General features: G+C 42.5%; 1 protein-coding gene and 1 long non-coding RNA gene across 3 annotated transcripts in view; both read left to right on the forward strand.

The window, feature by feature from the left end:
* The window catches only part of mib2 (MIB E3 ubiquitin protein ligase 2), a 39303-nt gene extending 36439 nt beyond the window's left edge, over positions 1 to 2864 (forward strand). For both annotated transcript variants that reach the window (XM_056423432.1, XM_056423431.1), the window contains one exon: positions 297 to 2864. In XM_056423432.1, coding sequence (XP_056279407.1) covers positions 297 to 538 — 242 coding nt within the window. In that variant the 3' untranslated portion in view covers positions 539 to 2864. The remainder of the gene's footprint in view (positions 1 to 296) is intronic.
* A 6415-nt stretch (positions 2865 to 9279) lies between these two features.
* LOC130199715 (uncharacterized) lies at positions 9280 to 14572 on the forward strand. Its single transcript, XR_008832875.1, has 3 exons — positions 9280 to 13371; positions 13461 to 13582; positions 14028 to 14572. It is a non-coding gene; the product is annotated as an uncharacterized LOC130199715 (long non-coding RNA).
* The last annotated feature ends 4084 nt before the right edge of the window (positions 14573 to 18656 follow it).

Here is an 18656-nt window from a genome sequence, read left to right on the forward strand (position 1 = left end):
TCTAGTATTCATCATTATTATTATTATTATTATTATTGTTATTATTATTATTTTCTTAACCAGTGGCATAATGAAACGGTCGGATCGCTTGCATAGCTTTCATAAATAATAATAATAACGTTATTTATATAGCACCTTTAAAAACAGAATTTACAGGGTGCTCCAAAGTACTGCATAAAAGGAACGACATCACTTAAAAGCAGTTTTATAAAAATGGGTTTTAAAAAGTGATTTTATGTAAAACAATAACCCCCTCCTCCTCCTCCTCCTCCTCCTCCTCCCCTCTGCCTCCACAGACCAAACGGAGGTGGACTGCAGCCCCGGCACGGAGAACTCTGAGCAGCACAACCTGCTGGAGCAGCTGCAGTCTCGCTACCGGCAGATGGAGGAGCGCATCACCTGCCCCATCTGCATCGACAACCACATCAAGCTGGTCTTCCAGTGCGGACACGCCTCCTGCATCGACTGCAGCGCCGCGCTCAAGACCTGCCCCATCTGCCGGCAGACCATCCGCGAGCGCATCCAGCTGTTCGTCTGAGCCCCTAACGACCCAAAGAGGAAGTCCGACCTGGGGGGCGGGGGGGCAGCTGTGACCTTCAAAGACCCAGTGACTCACCTGCTCATCCGTCCCCCCCCCCCCCTTATTGAACACTCGCTCAGCCCCATAGGTTGCGTCACCATGAGCCGCTGTGTTACATCTCTAAGAGTCCCCTGCTTGTTACATGTTGACTAGTTCCCCCTCTCCAGCGGCGCAGGCAGGAACATGTCGATAACTTTCAACGCACATGATTTTTTGCGTTGTCAGAAGCACCGAGTTAAAGATGCGAGTACTTCGATTGGTAAACCGGGAGTGAAGAAGGAATGAATCCCCCCCCCCCCCCGCTCCCGCCCAGCCTCCACTTCCTGTAATCTGTCCCATTTTTGCTGCTTTTAAGTGGATGTCTGTTACCCATCATCCTCTCTGGCTGTCCGGCCTCCCCTGTTTACAAGGCTGCGCTTGAATCAGTCCCCCCCCCGCCCCCCCTCTCCCCTGTGAATTCTGTTTTTTGCTCTCATCTGTACCGACCTCTTAATAATCAGTGTTAGTCTCTGCAGAGGGAGTTGGTATAACTAAAGGCTCTCTATATAGTCCCCAGCCACTCGCCTGTATGCAAGGGGAAATACACACTATATATGCATGACTATATGCATATTGTAAAGCTGAACATGACTGTGTGTTACATGGGTGATTTGTCGTCGTTGTATTATTTCTCTCTGGTTATTTGTGGATTTTTTTATTTTTATGTAGCGATCAGTACAGGTTTTTATTTATGGTGTTACAAAGTAATGTCCTTTTTTTCCTTTTTTTCTTTTTCGGTTGATGCTTGCTTGGCAAAAATGTTTTTGTTGTTGTTTCTACTGAACTTCACCCCAAGCCCATGTCCTCTACTCAGGGTATCAGATCATTGAAAGCACTTGTGATATCCATAACAGGTTAAATAGTGCCCCCCCCTCCCCCACCACACACACACACACACGCACACACAGAGAAATGGTCATTAAAAGTGTGCACTAGTGAATTCACTTGGTCAACCCTCCAAAGCTTCACTGTCATTAGTGGAATGAATGTTTCTAGAAGATTTTCTTTCATTTTCCTCCTAAAAAACCGACTCAAATCGATGTCCTTGAAGCATCCCGGGCGGCTCGTTTGAGAACCCCCGGTCTGTGTCACCTGACTGGGTGTAGGGACCCCCGGCGAGCAGCTGGGTACCCGTGTTTTGTTATTTATCCACCAGATGCATTGTAAGGTCGAGAATTAGAAGGGCAACAAAAAAACTTGACCTCTAGTTCTACGTCTGCCCCCCTCTCTCTCTCCTCCCCCCTTTCTCCTGTGGAGTTCTGGATTGTACATCATCTCCATCCTTTTTAAAGTATCGGTGTGTTTTCTTGAAGGGCTTACGCATATGGAAAGAAAAAAAATATCCTATCTATTTTAATTGTTATTTAATTTTTTTAAAAACAATTTTTATTTTTTTATTTTTTTTGTTTTTATTAGATTCCCCAATTCTGGGAGAGCCAATGTTTAAAGATGTACATTTGAATGTCGGGGGGAAAAAATGTATCCTGTCTCGCTCTGCCTTTTTTTTTTTTTTTTTATGCGTCAAGAAAAAAGAAAGAAAGAAAAGAAGTCGTACGAGAAGCAGCTGGAGAGACTGAGACGTGTGAGCTTTCATTTGAAGAAAGAACTTCTACATCTGTGCCAAATCGCATGAGGCATGCACGCCCACTTTTATCTATTTAAACGCACTCTTGCCCCCCCCCCCCCCCCCGAGCTCAAAGGTGAGGGGTTCAATTATTTCCGCGGCGTGACGTCAACTAAAAGCAAAAAAATATATATATTTAATTTAGTTGGAGAATCCGAAGTGTTTTCTCTGCACCCTCAGTTCCCATGGCGACGTGGCGACGGCCTCCTGACTCGCTCTGAACCTCCTCGTGTTCTCATTAAGAGTTACACAACGCTCACTTCCAAAATGTTATCAGTCCCAATATTGTCTGGATATAAATATGTACTTATATTTTGTGAGACATTATCAACCAAGGGAGTCGCAAAACCTTTTTCAAGGATTGCCCGTTGGCGTCCCGAGTCGAGGCAAAGGCGATAATGTTTTAGAAAGAAAAGGGGGAAGATGTTGGAGTTCTTTCTTCTTCTCCCCCTTGAGGAGGTCTCTGTGATTCATGTATACAAACACAAAGCAGCACATGTTACTATTGGTGTTCTGATGTTGGCCTTACTGTCCCATTCCTCCTCTGTTGATGTTTTTTTCAGTTATATTCTGTACGAAAATATTTTGCAATAAATATGGAACTGTTTTATAAGGACTCGAGATGGATTGGAGTGAGTATTTTCTTTTTAATTATTCCTTTTTTTCCTGGAGATTTAGAAGTTGTCTCACTGCAGACAACCGAGTGAGATAACGAGTTCCCGACCGTAGTTTAGTTTAGCGTTGTTTAGACATTTTTTTGTCATTTGATGCACGGATTCACTAACAATATAGATCAATAATACGTCTCCATGAGGGTTAGTGTGAATGTTCACTCACGGTCATGTTTTTAATTGTACACATTGCAAGTTAACAAGTAGGTGTACTATAAAGCATCTTGTGTATCTCAAGCAATGTAATTGCAGTTTTTTAAACTGCGAAATGCTTTTTATTTAATTGGACGTGCAACAGAAGTATTAATATTTTCATCTCGTACAATGGTGCAGATGCTAAGGAAGCTTCTATATATATATATATTGCCGCGAAGTACGAAGGTATTGAGCTTTCTGCCCAACAGCGCCATCTGGTGGATCAGGTGGGGCAGTGCCTCACCTGCCCCTTATGTGGAAACGCCACTGTAGCTCACTGTTATGTTCCCTCTTCTGCTTTACCTACTGAACTGTGGCATAAATTCTGCATTTTAACTTTCTCTTGTCTTTATTAAATGTAGTAATACAAAAGTAACGCAAAGTAATAAAGAGGCTTTTCTTTGTTCCATTGTGATACTTAGATTAGGTTACTGACACTCCCTACCCTTGATATCAGGTATAAGTATGACGTATTTAACTTGGTAATATGTGATATTTAGAGGAGGTGGAAGAGCTGGACAGAGAATCATGTGGAGAGTGAACCGTTCATTTGAAACCATGTGTATGTAATTCATGTGTTAATATTTCCATTATATGTCGACTATACTTTACCCCATAGGGCGGGTGAACGTCAGGTGAATACTTGATTCTGATTGGCTGCAGGGTACCCATTAATACCTGATAAGGGACTAGCAGGTAAATTGGTAAACTAACCAAATCATAATCATATTGACTGTTTATCAATCTCACACGTTAATCACTTTGGACTTAAAATTTCTTAAGTATAAATAAATGCATGAATAAATACAGGAATAAATAAACCAATGCTTAAATAAATGTATAAATAAATACAAGAATAAATAAAAAATTGCTTAAATAAATGTATAAATAAATACAGGATTAAATAAATATAAGTTATACTTTAACAGGACATCATGAAATAAATCTATTTCTACATTTCTGTATTTCTTCATTTATTTCTTCCTGTATTTATTCATGCATTTATTTATTCATATTTAATTTTTAATTTCGATTTATTTACAAATGAAGGCTTCTCTGTCATCTATGAATCCCTGGTAATGGACACCTTGTTGGCAGCATTGAGCTTTATTATTGAGAGGCTTTTCAACATCTCCAACAAGATGAGTTTCAGTTTTGGCACAAACATATTCCATTCATACACTTTTTATTCTATTCAGGATCACTTTTAGGTAATTCTATTGTTTCTCTTGTTCCTCTGACAACATTTAAACCAAAATTAGAATTAATCCTACAAACAGGTGCATAGTCTGTGCATCTGAACCCGGATATATTGTATTCCTTTGTGCCATAAAGCTCCATTGTTCTTCACAACCAACCAAAGAAAACATCAATGAGCCACACTGTTGCTCTTGGGCATTGTAGTTTATTATTTGGCCTTTAAAAAAATATATACATATTTATATTTGCCACAAACAGGGTTGGAAAACATAGGCTGATCCTGATCATTTCATAGGATGTGCTAACAATAACAACCATAGTATTCTTGTTCTTATTCTTGAAAGGTTCCCTGTGGGGTGTTTGACCTCTGAGTGGGGTGTTTGACCTCTGAGTGCTATGGGGCTGTTTTTTCTATGAGCGGGTCCCATTTTTCTTTATCTTGCGTGACGGAGGACGTGTGTTCATGCATGTGTCTGCCCACACAGGTGATGCCATACGCGGCCCTCCGGTGTACCGACGGTGTCACATTACTCCTCTGACCAATAGGTGGCGGTAGCGTGTCGAGATGTGCTGCAGCGTGGCACGCGAGGGAAGGAAAGAGGATGATGGCAGGCCAGTATACTGGATGAAGATGATGTGTAGATAAATGGCTCTCAAATTTTTAGTGATGTACCCCCTGTGAGATTTTATTTTCCTTCCATTTTGGGTTGAAAAAAAGATGTAAAACGCCGCATTTTGCACATAACTATAATATATACAATTCAGTTTATGAACTTACACTTATATCATATTGAATATTTATTAAACATCTATTTTTTAAAGGCTTTATTCATGGATGCTCATCTTAAATATATTTAAAACAAATCTCAAGTACCCCCTATAGAGGGCCTTCACGTACCCCCATTTGAGATCCACTGATGTAGACGATGCTCGTATGACCTCGAGGATGCACACAATGTTGTTTTCGGTGAGTAACACCCAATGTAAACATAACTTTAGTTCCTTTATTAGAAAAACTCCATAGAGCCCCTTCAATTGATCTGTGTGAGGGAACCGAGCCAGACCGGAGGGAGAGAACAGCATCCACCAAGACGGTAGAGATTCAGCCATGAAGTAGCTCTCATCAGGACCCCCTGGAGCGGCCTCAGGTCTGTAGGTTGGCAAGCTGAACTGATTGGCTGCCTGATCACAATGAACTGCCAGGTTACGGTCCAGTGAGTTGGCGTCTTCTACTTGTTGTGTAGGAACATGAGTGTGGTAAAAACAAAAGAAAGAAAAGAAGAAACATTCAGTTCACGAATACAAGAAGAAGGGATGTGTCATCACGGGTTGTTGTATTAAACTGTATGGTTTGCAGTAACTTGAGGACACAGATAACTCATAACTCTATTTGACACCATTTGATTTAGAAATTACAAAAATGAAAGAAGGAAACATTTATTTTTATTTTTTCATCACTGCAGTTTGTGGTGATTTATTTTAAACATTCAGTAAACTTTCGTACACACATACTCACACAAACACGCACACAAAAAATCAACACATTTTTGAGAAAGAGAGGATGACTTTGCACTTTTTGCTCATCACGGTGAGCAGAACGGAGGTTTAATAAATGTTTACGAGATACTTTTCTGATTCCTGTTTTCACACAAACAAACCAACAAACAACAAAACAGGGTAGCATTTACAATCAATAATGTATGATTTAAATGACGGTAATACCGATGTATGATCAATTAGTAGTGTCTTAAGCTGTCCTAATACTATACCTTTGCTAATTGACTGGTTGATTATTCATTATCAAAAATAATAGCTCTGCACCTGTTTGTCCTCTGAACTTCGACCAGTTCTCAGATTGAGACGTCTTGGTGGAAAATACCACGCGATGACGGGACTTTATTTTGTATATTCCGATATCACAAATTACAAATTTGCCTCAGAGGGCTTTACAGTCTGTACACATACTACATCCCTGACCTTTGACCTCACATCGGATCGGAAAAAACTCCTCAAAAATTTAAAAAACCCCTTCACATGGTAAAAAAAGGGAAGAACCTTCAGGACGGCAACAGAGGTGGATCCCTCTGCCCGCAGCATTGGCTTTAGTGAATCAAGGAAGAAACCAGCAGTTCAAGATGAGGTGGCTTTGTTTACACTGTCACTAAACACATGTTGTTCCATCAACAAGCAGCGCTGCATCGGTTGCTTTTCAATCCACGTACGAATAAATTAAAAAAAGACTTCCGGAGGATTTTCGGATGTGAACTGTGTCTCTGGTGGGAGGTTTGGGTGGAGGGACATCGATGGTGCTGCTGCCGCTATCTCCACTGAGTGTTTGTGGTCCCCAAGTTTCCTCTTACGGCAACTCATCCAAAAGCAAAGAGCAGATGTTGACTACACGGTATTTGTTTTTACCACGAAGGCAGCCGACCAGACAGATAATAATCACTGACAGTAAACACAACGAAGGGGAAAAAAAGAGAAAAAAACACAAACAAAAGCTTCAAGCTAAATTGCGAGTCGTCTGTTCCACTGCCTTTTTTACATCAAGTTTTATTTAAATGCGAAAAAAAATCACGCTTTTATCCAAAGCGATTTACATTCATATTCATTTCATACGCAGCTACAGGGAGCAACTCAGGGTTAAGTGTCTTGCTCAAGGACACATCGACTAGGGCGGGGATTGAACCACCAACCCCCTGATTGATAGACCTACCTGCTGACCCACAGTCACCAAATTATTTTATTGTGTTTTTAAAGTTCATAAAGTTAATATCTGAACAGGTAACTAACTAATCAGTTAACTATCTGAGCAGGTAACTAGCTAACCAGCTAACTATCTGAGCAGGTAACTAATTAACCAGTTAACTAGATGTTTATTAGTTTTAACATACTCACCAGGTTTACCAGTACTGGGACAAAGTAAGCTACTGGGATGTATATATACTCATTTAGGTCGGATGTAGGCCTACGGGGTCAGATCAGTCTCAATAATTGCAAACGTACACAGAGAGACTCACAAATGCAAACACAGAGATTTACAAACGCACGCAGAACGATTCACAAATCTAGTCGATTTACAAACACACGCAGAAGGATTTACACATGAATTAGACTCACAAATACATTCCAATGCGCAAATCATTAAATTACGATTTGTTTGTTTGTGGATCGCTACACATTTGTTTTGGGGTTTTCGAGACTCCCCTTGCCGTGGCTCGATTCGCAAATGCGTTATTTTCAACATAGACCTCTCTGTAGCCAATCAGATGTCGCCCTCATTTTCAACATTTGCAATTATTGAGACTGATCTGACCCCATAGATCTGCACCCCTACGAGGCGTCTAGGTGTCACAGGCCAACAAATCCTATTCAACATTGCCGGGTGTAAACAGACGAATATCTGCCGTCTCAGAAGAAGACGATGATTGAATGAGCCTCTAAAACGCCGGGCCTCATGACACCCCCAAAACGAGTGTGGACCTCTGCAGCTACACGCTCCACTTGGATAGAAGATGCTGCCATCGAGGGCGTTGGGAGTTACAAAAGAAGAGGCTCCGTCTTGATATGGAGACAGCTGCATCGTGTCTTCGATGATGTCATTGGGGTTGATTGTGACCATACATTACTTACACTTCCCAACACTAAATAAAAGTGATGCAGGAGTTCCCCTTTTAATGCGTGGCATGATTTAGAGCAGAGTGAGAGGTTATGAAAATACACATGACGACTTTCCTCTTTTCTCCAACTCAGATTTTATTTCATTATTTCACCTTTTAGACTTCTGACTGCTGTCATAATACCAATGCTACTTGTGTGTATTAGAGGGGTAGACTCGTTATCTAGTGCAAAAAATGAGACCATATGGTTTAAGAAGAAGTTCCTTTTATTGTCTTGACCCGGAGGAATAACAACCAACCCCGTTATTATAGCCAACCGACGATATCAAGTCGAACCACGCCCTCGCCCATAGTGCTGTCTTCACCGGGTCGTGGACAAAAGGTTCATCTCAATGTGCGAGGGCTATTTATGACTGAATTAATATTACGTTTCTTTGTCTCCCTGCTTTGCCCGGCCATTGTCGGTCACAGTGAATTCTTTGTCGCTGCCGGTTAATGATTAACGACACTCTGGTTTAGGGCGCTTTGTTCTACGTTGCTGTAGAATCAGAGCACCGTGTCACAAAAGCTACATGCAAACGCTGGTTATGGATAATATGGCAGCTGAGACGTACAGCGAAGAGCCTTGTTTTCTTTCCCTCCGTCTCCCAGTGGCTGCAGGCGCCCCGGTTGCTACGGTGGGATTCCCAGTGATGCAATATCAGCCGAGCTCCGCTCAACTCTCTGGGTACGTGAGCAGAGTCTAATTCGGGGGGCGGAGGTTGTTTTTTTGCTCACGGTTCTTGAATCGCTCTAGTTTGAGAACAAGTAACCTGAACGGCCATGTTGGATATGCCTCCTTCACATCACGGCCTTCTTTCAAACTCCCCGCAGACCGACCCCACCTTTGTGGTCCTGCTTAAACACTTCAATTGCAACCCCCCCCCTAGACGACCCTGCCTTCATTGTAGTCGACCTGCTGTCGCCTCGGCCTAGAGTGCCCCCCCCCCCCCCCCCCCACACACCCGTTACTGCGGATTTGTTAAGAAGGTGGTCATTACATTTCCTATAGGGGAACACAGCAGATGGGTCGACTTGATGGGAAGCAGGTTAATTAAAGGCCCGATGACACCCACATGACATGTGTTGCCCTCTCTTCTGAGATTACCAAATAATAATAAAAATAATAAAAATAAAATAATACAAAATAAATAAATAAATATATATATATATATATATATATACCGTGGGGGATTTGATCCAATCTGTTATTTTGAGAGAAAAAAAATAATATCAGAGAATGTCTCGTGTAGATTTCCCCTTTCCTTTTGGAACATAACACGCTTTATTACGATACCCTTCCCAGAGTGGCTGCCGGTCGCCTCTCGCCGGTCTCCTCGTACAAACCGGCGTGGACAAGAGGTGTCGTCCTGGTCGTGTCTGCTGCCTGCAGCCGGTTTTGCATCTGGGTTTTGATTTGAACAAGAGACGCCAGGAAGTGACCTGAGCACGACAGAGCGGCCCTGTCTCCCGCGGCAGCGACGGCATCCGCTCGCTGAATGCAAAGTTATTTGCATAGGAAAATACAAAGTGAAGTCGGATCATCATCCTCCTCATCATTGGAGGAGGAAGACTCGGCTTCTCAACTGAATTTTTTAACGTAGACGTACGCAGACACTCTTTCTGTTCATTGTGTGTTGTGTATACTTTTATTTTGCATAACGACCTGGTAAAAAAATTGGAGTTTGATAAATACAGCCCGTGATATGCAAGTGTTAGTGCTACACTAATGACACTATCATTCACTAGGGGGGAACACACAGTATTGCTAATGCTACCCCAAAAAAATCATATGGCTCGTCCTCTATGCTCAGTAGCTACGGTTCAGCTGCCGGACACGTGACCTTCCCCACTGTCATGGAGGCGGACTGATTTGCCTCCGATGCAAATATCAACTGAAGACGCGCTGCGGTGATGATGCAGAGCTCAGACAGCAGGAATTAAAAGCCTTCAGGCAAAGAGAGAGAGAGAGAGATAGAGAGAGAGAAAGAGAGAGAGAGAGAGATTTGACTTTCAATGTCAGACAGGGATTTTCTGAACACCTGTTGAAACTTAACTATTGAATGCCTGTTCTCATTAGGCCTACTCCATGGCAATTTTTTTATTATAATAATAATTATTATTAATTGAGCATCCCAAATATGAGAAAGTTATGGTATCTACACTTATTGAATTATTGGCATTAATGAAGTAGAGTTTGGATAATCTTCACTTGTTAGACTTCTGACTGCTGTCATAAAACCAATGCTACTTGTGTGTATTAAAGGGATAGACTAGTTATCTAGTGCAGAAATGAGACCATATGGTTTAACAAGTAGTTCCATAGAACTGGAAAAATGGTGGCAGGGTTGCTGTCAGCAAAACAACGGACTGTATATAAGAAGTGGACGAAGTCGCCGTGGGGTCACCCATTGGTTAGTGGACTGCGACTTTTGAACTTTTGTTTTTGCAACCCGAAGTAATCACAGTTATCATAAAAAACAGTGTGTTCCTCTTATGCTTTACAATAAATTCACAATACATTTATCTTAATATTCCTCAAAATGGACTTCCTTTATGTACATGTGCAAATCAAAATAACCTTTTACCACTCTACACTAGATAACGGGGCAATGCCACAACTGCCTTCGAGTGAAGACCGACCCAGAGTGCATGTTATCCACAATAGTTTGATTCTTCTCTCGGTGTAATCGGCCTTTCACCCTGCTTTAGATTGATTTCATTCAGGAGTAACTATCGGCTACATGGACTCATCCAACTGGTTCCCAGATCCTGGTCTTTTAGGAGTTCCCAACAGGTGCTTGGACCAGTGAATGTTGTATGTTTAGAAACTGTCGTTCCAAATGTGTAACAGCTTTTAAAACCCTCATCTCCGGGAATGCTAAATGAACAAGATATAGCATGTCGAGTTCAGCTCACATGTTGCGTGTGCCGGACACACTCGGATGAAGGAAATATCTTCTCACACACCTAGGAGGGTATTTCCGTGAACGTTGGACTGTTCCTTTAAAGTGCGGGGCCTGTCTCTCAGGACAGGAAGTAAGTTACGGGCACCTGGCAACGCCGGCAAGACTGTCAGGCGCTGCTGCGTGTCCACCCCCGTTCCGTGTAAATCATCCATGCTTATGTGAATAGATCTGCAGTTTGCTTGAATAATTCTAATAACGGTTTGTACCTGTATGGAGAAGTCACATACACACACGCGTGTGTACACACACGTTCCTTTGAAGTGTGTGTGTGTGTATGTTGGCGTGGTCTCTGTCCGCGCCCCCCCGCCCCCAACATGAATAGAGTTGAGTCTTGGGCAGTCGACAGCTGTCTCCTTTGAACGCCCAAAGACAAAAGGCCTTAAATCCAGCGACCTCCCTCTTTCATGTGTTCATCTGATACGGCTCTTCCTCACCACACTACTGTCTCTCCATTCAGCTCCGGGGGCCCCGAGGCTGCAGCTTGCTCCCCCCCCCCCCCCCTCCGTTCAACCTCTGGAGTCCATGGGTTCATTCTTCACCTCTGAATGTTTCCGAGAGAGAGAGAGAGATCTTTTCGTTGAGAACAAAGTGCAGCTGCCGTGCTGTCGTACCTCCAGCTGCTGATGCTAGAGCTTGTTGGTGGATCCAAATTGTCCCAACGATAAGACACAAACTTTATCCTGCGGTAATATTCAATTCAATTCAAAATTCTGTTTATTTTGTATAGCCCATTTTCACAAATTAGAAATTAGCCTCAGAGTGCTTTACAATCTGTACACATAGACATCCCTGACCTTTGACCTCACATCGGATCAGGAAAAACTCCCAAATAACCCTTCACGGGGGGAAAAAAAGTGAAGAAACCTTCAGGAGAGCAACAGAGGAGGATCCCTCTCCAGGATGGACAGGTGCAATAGATGCCATGTGGACAGAATGAATCACTATACACTAATTAAAACAGAGTAACAACACAATCAATGAATATGACAGTCTATGAGTAGTTGGTAGTAGGAATATGCACTCTAAATAAAATAAACAAGCAATACATATCCATTTCCAGGGAATTTATGTCTCAAATGTATCGTTAATGTATCATATTGTTCGGCCGTGATCAAACTCTGGTTCGTACTGCGCGTGCGTGTAACACGCGGTTCTGTTTCTCCTGTGTTCCGTGTCTCCTATGTCTCCTCTGTGTCTTCTCTGTCTTGATTGTTTAATTCCCTGCACCTGCCCTCAGCCACTCTTGTCTCGTTACTGTCTGATGTCGTACACCTGTTTCCCCCCCTATATATTGTGTTCCTGGTTCTGCCTGTTGACCCTGCCTGCCCCGAACCTGGATTCTTTGCCTTCCCCTTTTGGACCTTGTTTTTTTCTAAACTGTTTTGCCTCATTAAAGAGTGTTTTTTTTGTTATTTATATTGCGTCCAGCCTGTCACTAGAACCTGACAGTGCGTGCCACAGTTACCCAGAAGTCAATGCAACCATGTAACTAAATGTGATGTATTTACCACAACATGGCAATGTAGTTCTTTAACAAATGGATCACACGCAGAGAAAACGCATTGGAAAACATAAAGAAATGTTTGACCCGCTGTTTCCTTCTTTTCAGTGTTAACATGAGCGAGTGGTGAAATGGGAGAAAATGGCTGACTTTATAGGAGGGGCTGATGGGGCACAAAGAAGGGGAATCGGTCACTTGCAGGTTCCAGGTATTAAATGTATGGGCTAAAGTTGTGGCGCTGTTCTACTGAGGGATCTAGTTTCAAAATGTAGTTTTTAACAGTTATATTCTGCTTTCTTTTCTTTTTTCAATTCAAACTCACAAGTTGTGTCCATATACATCTGATGAACACAAACTGCATCATGATTCCAGCACAGAGCTCCAGGCTCACTGGGATCAACAGGGGCCCGATAGAAATGTTTTGGATACAAACTGCATGAGGGAAAAGTCCAAATATCTTAATAAATAGTCAACATGTGTCAATTATAGTGCACCAAAATTAAATGGGTACTGCAGTTTTTAGTTCAAGCTCTGTAGTTCTTCGGAGACGCCTTCTGATGAGCTCGTCCGATATGAAGCAACTGGCAGTAAATGTCTTCAAGAAATCTTTCTTTTTCTTTGGCCAGAGTTCCACTTAAACAAATCTTTTCCTTTCATACACCTCATGCCCAAAAGACACAGATGAAAGCTAAAAATAGTTTCTCCCAAAAGAAGACCAGGGGAGTCTTGGTGTGATAACCCAGACGGTCGGCCCTCCATGTGTCCGACTGCCTCCCCTTTCACTGAGGGTAATTAGAAAATCTTCAGGGCAGGATCTTCTTGTCTCTGTGTGTGTGTGTGTGTGTGTGTGTGTGTTCAGGCTGTGCATAAGGAGGCTGAGGCCCAACGCTGTACCAGGCAAAGGTTTCCACCGGCCTGTTCTTGCATAACTCAGTGAGTGATAACGATGGTGAATTCCTCTCAACACACATCACAGCTGCCAACATCTTTCCCTTTTGGTCCCCCCCCCCCCCCCCCCCCAGTTCGCGGTTTAATGCGCTCGGTCTCACAGTCCTCGCCGAGCTCGGAGACTACAGGTCGAAGATTTCCCCCGTGCAGAGACTTCGAGATTTCGAGATTGGCCGATCTTCACGTTCAGCAAGAGGTGAGGTCAGCTGGGGTTAAAGCCGAGGGGCGCGCACACATCGACCGCGTGTGTCCGTTTGACTCGTCGTGAGACGTGCACAGCGGAGACTTCTAGTTGGCGAAAGAAGCCGCTACGAAGCGTCGTTTGAAGTATTGATATGATATGATATTCCTCTTGTGACGAAGAGCTCGAGGTCGATGTGTCATGTGAGTGCGTGGAGGCTGAATTGTAAGCGGTTTCTATGCAGCATTGTGTTGTATTTCTCTTTTAATAATTGCAGGGGACTTTATACATTCACTTGTTTGGCACGCTACAAAACACCAACATCACACAGAGCACACACAATACACACTCCGCTTGCCAAATTGTACCTGCACCCTCAGGCCCTCGGGCCACTTCCTCCTCACCCATCGCCGCTTACTCACATGAGCAGCTGGTCTCCATGGCTGCTTTCCTCCCATAGGCTCCCAGCGGACCGCTGCTGCTTCTTTGCGATTGGCCGCCCGGACCAAACCAACCTGCCTCGGTGTTTGGGGAGTGCAATGTTGACAGAGCGGCGCCCAACGGTTGTTAAAGCCCTGGCGGAGCGTTGGGAGAACCTGCGTGCTGAATGTGTTAATGTGTAGCTCCTTTACAGTGACGGGGCCGCGGAGCCTCCGGTAATGTTTAGGACTGTGGACTTTGATACTCATTTGATTCAAGCGGCCAGAAAGACGGCTGCCATTCATTTACTCGCTCACGGCGGACGTGAGGATGCCTGTGCTCAGCAGCGTTCACTTCATCTCACTTCCGCTCTCCGCTTGGTACAAATCTGTTTGTCTGAGGTCGACGAACAGAGGATGAGCCCCTTCAGAGCAGGGAGTGTATTCCTGCTCGTTCTCTTTCATTCTTGCTCATCAGATTTGATGCATGTTGCCAAGTTGAGTCCAACCAGCGAACCAGAAGACGAGTTTCCTCTGAAATATCTACTCACAAAACGTTATCATCTCATTACATGACATTATATCACATTACATTACATCATCACATGTCATGACGTTACATTACATCATCACATGTCATGACGTTACATTACATCACATGTCATGTAGCAGACATTTTATCCAAAGAGACTTAAAATAAATGAATTCAATGAGTACAAACTCAGAACAACAAGAATCAAGAAAGTAACATTTCTTCAAGAAAGCCAAACTACAAAAATACTATAAGTAATACCAGAAGTAATACCATAAGTAATAATATCAGTAATACTATAAGTAATACCATAAGTAATACCATAAGTAATACTATAAGTAATACCACAAGTATTATTATAAGTAATAATATAAGTAATACTATAAGTATTACTATAAGTAATACTATAAGTAATACCATGAGTAATACCATAAGTAATACTATAAGTAATACCATGAGTAATCCCATAAGTAATACCATAGGTAATAATATAAGTAATACCATAAGTAATACTATAAGGAATACTATAAGTAATACCACAAGTATTACTATAAGTAATACTATAAGTAAGTGCCACTGAAGTGCTAATGTGTTTTTATTCTAGTTTTAGACGTGTAAAGATGTGTTTCTCGTTTCCTTCGGGAGTCAGAGAGACTTCCTTCTCGTTCCTCGTGTCCAGTCGAGGAAGCCGAGCCTCAAACTCCACGACGAGTCTCAAGTCGTTCCTTTCTATCTGCATGGATAAGATCTGCAGCAGGAAATGATCAGAGCAGCTAGTCACACTTTCCCTTTTCAATGACTCAGAAATCAGTGCTTCTGAGTTACCTTTTAACAATAAGCATAATCAGTTGGAATATTTACTTTTATTGCTTTTACGGCCTCTTTTCTGATATTTGAATCCTTTGGTGCATCGAGTGTGCCGCTCGGAGCTCCTGTTATCTCCCCGCTGAGGTCACATGTATACGTTGGCCATGGCCTTCAACCAGGAACTGTAAATAATTCTGACCTATAAATCTAATTTAATTGCTACTTTTTTTTATCATTGCTCAGCAGTAATTTACTGCCAAAAGACAAGGATGAGAAACAATGCCTGGAACATAAAACACTTTAAAGTGTGTCAGAAGTTTGATATATGCACAGTCTATATGCATGGAGACAAACCATCTGCTTCTCTCCTGGCATAGAAGGACATGTATCCAATGAGTATGGCAGCAGCACATCATCAATAATCAATAATAAGATGCTGCAGGCTGCTGATTCAGCAGGAATGGAAACATGTACTTATGAATTTGGGGAGATTTAAAGCATCAAAGCTGTGGTCTATAGGTAGTATATCTTTGGCACAATTGTTACATAATAAGCTTTTTTTTGCAATTTGAAGTATGGATAAGAAGAAAAAAAAGTGGCATATCGACTTTCACAATAACACATTTTTGTACAAAGGGAGCTTATTACTTCTGATTATAAAAATCTGGAAATTTAACAAACGATAAACAACATTTAACCGTCTTTGTTTCTTTCTTCAGTGCAGCCATGTCTTGAATTTAACGCGGACTAAGAGTTATTTTAAACTAGGAGACACGATGTCCCATAACTTCAAGTGTCAAGGGTTTTTTCTATTTTTTGGGAGTTTTTCCTGATCCGATGTGAGGTCAAAGGTCAGGGATGTCGATGTGTACAGATTGTAAAGCCCTCTGAGGCTAATTATTTATTTCTGACAATGGGCTATAGAGAATAAACTGAATAGAATTGAATTGAAAGTAGTCTAGTAGAAAACAGGAGAGTCATTTTTGTCCATGAGGTAATTTTCATGCTCGGGGGGGGGGGGGGGGGGGGGTATGTTCGAATTGTGGCTTTACATTTTTATTTTATACCTTTTCCAGAAAATTGCCTGTTATGGAATTTGTTCCCGATAATCCCAACTAAGAGCTTTAAGAAGCTACGATGGACAAACCTTTAGATGTTGAACATGACGGTTTTAATGTAAGACAGAGAACTAGTCGCTTCTTTATTTGCTCCTCTTAGTGGCTGCACTGTTTCCCGTTGGCCTCTTTAGGATCTGCTGCATTGCATTACAATAAAACATGGACACATGGATGTTGTTTTTGCAGTGAAAAGGTCACAGATATATGTGTGTGTGTGTGTGTGTGTGTGTGTTTAGGTATGTGTACATATGTAGACGTCTGGCTCGGAGAAGAAAAGATGAAAAACAATGTAAATATTACCTAAAGTACATGTTTACTGTGTTATATACCCCCCCCCCCCCCAAAAGAAAAGGTCAATGGTAAATATGTTCTGCCATGGTGATTGTTAGTCAGCACATGATGCAGGAAGAGCTGCAAAATGCAATATATGATGTAATATGACAATTACATCACAGTGTTTCTGTTGATCTGACAGCGACATTTTGTTTTTTAACACACATGTTTAAACTCTGTGTGTGACTTCCGGTTTTCTTTAGCCACGACTAAATGTCTGGAACAGTCTCTGATATTTGTTTTTCTGTCGTGGCCCCCGCCCCGACACACAAAGAGGTGGAGGAGAGTTACGGTACATGTGAGGGGTGGAGGAGGAGGAGGAGGAGGAGGAGGAGGACTGCGCTTCTTCCGCCATGGTAACTGGTCCCAGTGTGCCGCCTCCTCGCCGTACCTTCACCTGAACCCTGCCTCCCCGGGGAGAGCCTGCACATCACAAACAACGTCTTGCATCATTAGCAGGACCTGCTGTTCGCCTGCAGCCGAGACCCCCGCGATACGGCCGTCGGTGGGAGAGATCAGCCGTGTGGCCCGGCTTCCCAACGAGCAACAACAACAACTAGTAATAAGTGGAAGTTCTTCAATGCTAATAAGGGTTACGCTGATATTCATTTCCTTTGATGACGTCAATGGTGTGCTCTTTTTCTTTTTTTTAACACAGCCAGAATCCCAGAACCAACGCTTCTCATTTTGTAAAAAGCAAAATCGTCTTCAAAGATATTTCAGATCACACAGAAGCGCTGCGTGCCGGCTTCTCTAATGAGCCGCGTGACCCTCAGAAACCTCAGATCCAGGCCAGGGTCGTCAGGGTTCATGTCTCAAGATGGAGTTTGGCTCTTTAGACGCAACTTATTATAAAACTCATGTGTTATTAAGCCATTTATGGTGTGTGTGTGTGTGCAGTAACTCTCACATATCCGGGACATCTCGTAGATGTTCAAAGGGGAAGTTGAAATTAACGAAGCGAATCAACGTCGATGCATATTTCTGCTGGTTGTCACCATTTTATTTATTTTTGGAAGCACCTCGTTTTAGAGGATACAATCATTCAGAAATTAACAAGAGAGAAGAAAAAAACAAGCAGACATTAGAGTCCTTAAAAAGTATAATATTTTCATAATCCACAAACTTCCAGGAACTTATCCCACAAACCCTTTAAGGAACTCGGGGACATTTCAAATGGAGGATCCTCGGGGCCTCCATGTCGTTTCTCTGCCGTGGTTCCCGTCAGCTTTACGAGAACAATGTGACGACTGTGCGTTATTGTTTCATCATTATCCAAAAATTAGCCTCCATTCATCGATTGATCCATCCACCATGGTTGTTCAAAGGTGGGTGTAAATATAAATAGGATTGCACAAGAGGGACTTTTTAGTTCCTGGTGTCGTCTGGTAGAATCTTCTTTTTTTACTACTTCTACTGCAGGAAAATACACATATAAATATACATATAAATATAAAAATAGGTTTGACAAGGAAGATGGAAAGCCCTTCATAACCATACCTTATACTTACCAGCACTTTTCTAAACTCGAAATAAAAATATTTATTTCCTAATAGGAAAGTCAACCCATTGCTAATCATATCATTAACTGTAAATTCACACAGGACGACTGAGTGTCGACCGAGACACCGATCAGCGTGTGTGTGCAGCGGAGGGATCCCAGCGAGGCTCGCCTTCTGTTCGGGCCATTCAACATTCTTCATGGCCGGATGAATTCAACATACACATAAACTCATAAAGCATTGATCTCTAATGCCTCAGTAAACACGTTGCTCAGCCGGCTAATCACACAAGGCCAAACAGAAAGTCTTTTTGGAAGGAGGCCGGCAGGTGTGTTTGGAGACGTGCACCATCGCAGCGCCTCATAATGCCCTCCAACT

The sequence above is a fragment of the Pseudoliparis swirei genome, chromosome 9 (assembly GCF_029220125.1).
Source record: "Pseudoliparis swirei isolate HS2019 ecotype Mariana Trench chromosome 9, NWPU_hadal_v1, whole genome shotgun sequence".
In the NCBI taxonomy this organism is placed as follows: Eukaryota; Metazoa; Chordata; class Actinopteri; order Perciformes; family Liparidae; genus Pseudoliparis; species Pseudoliparis swirei.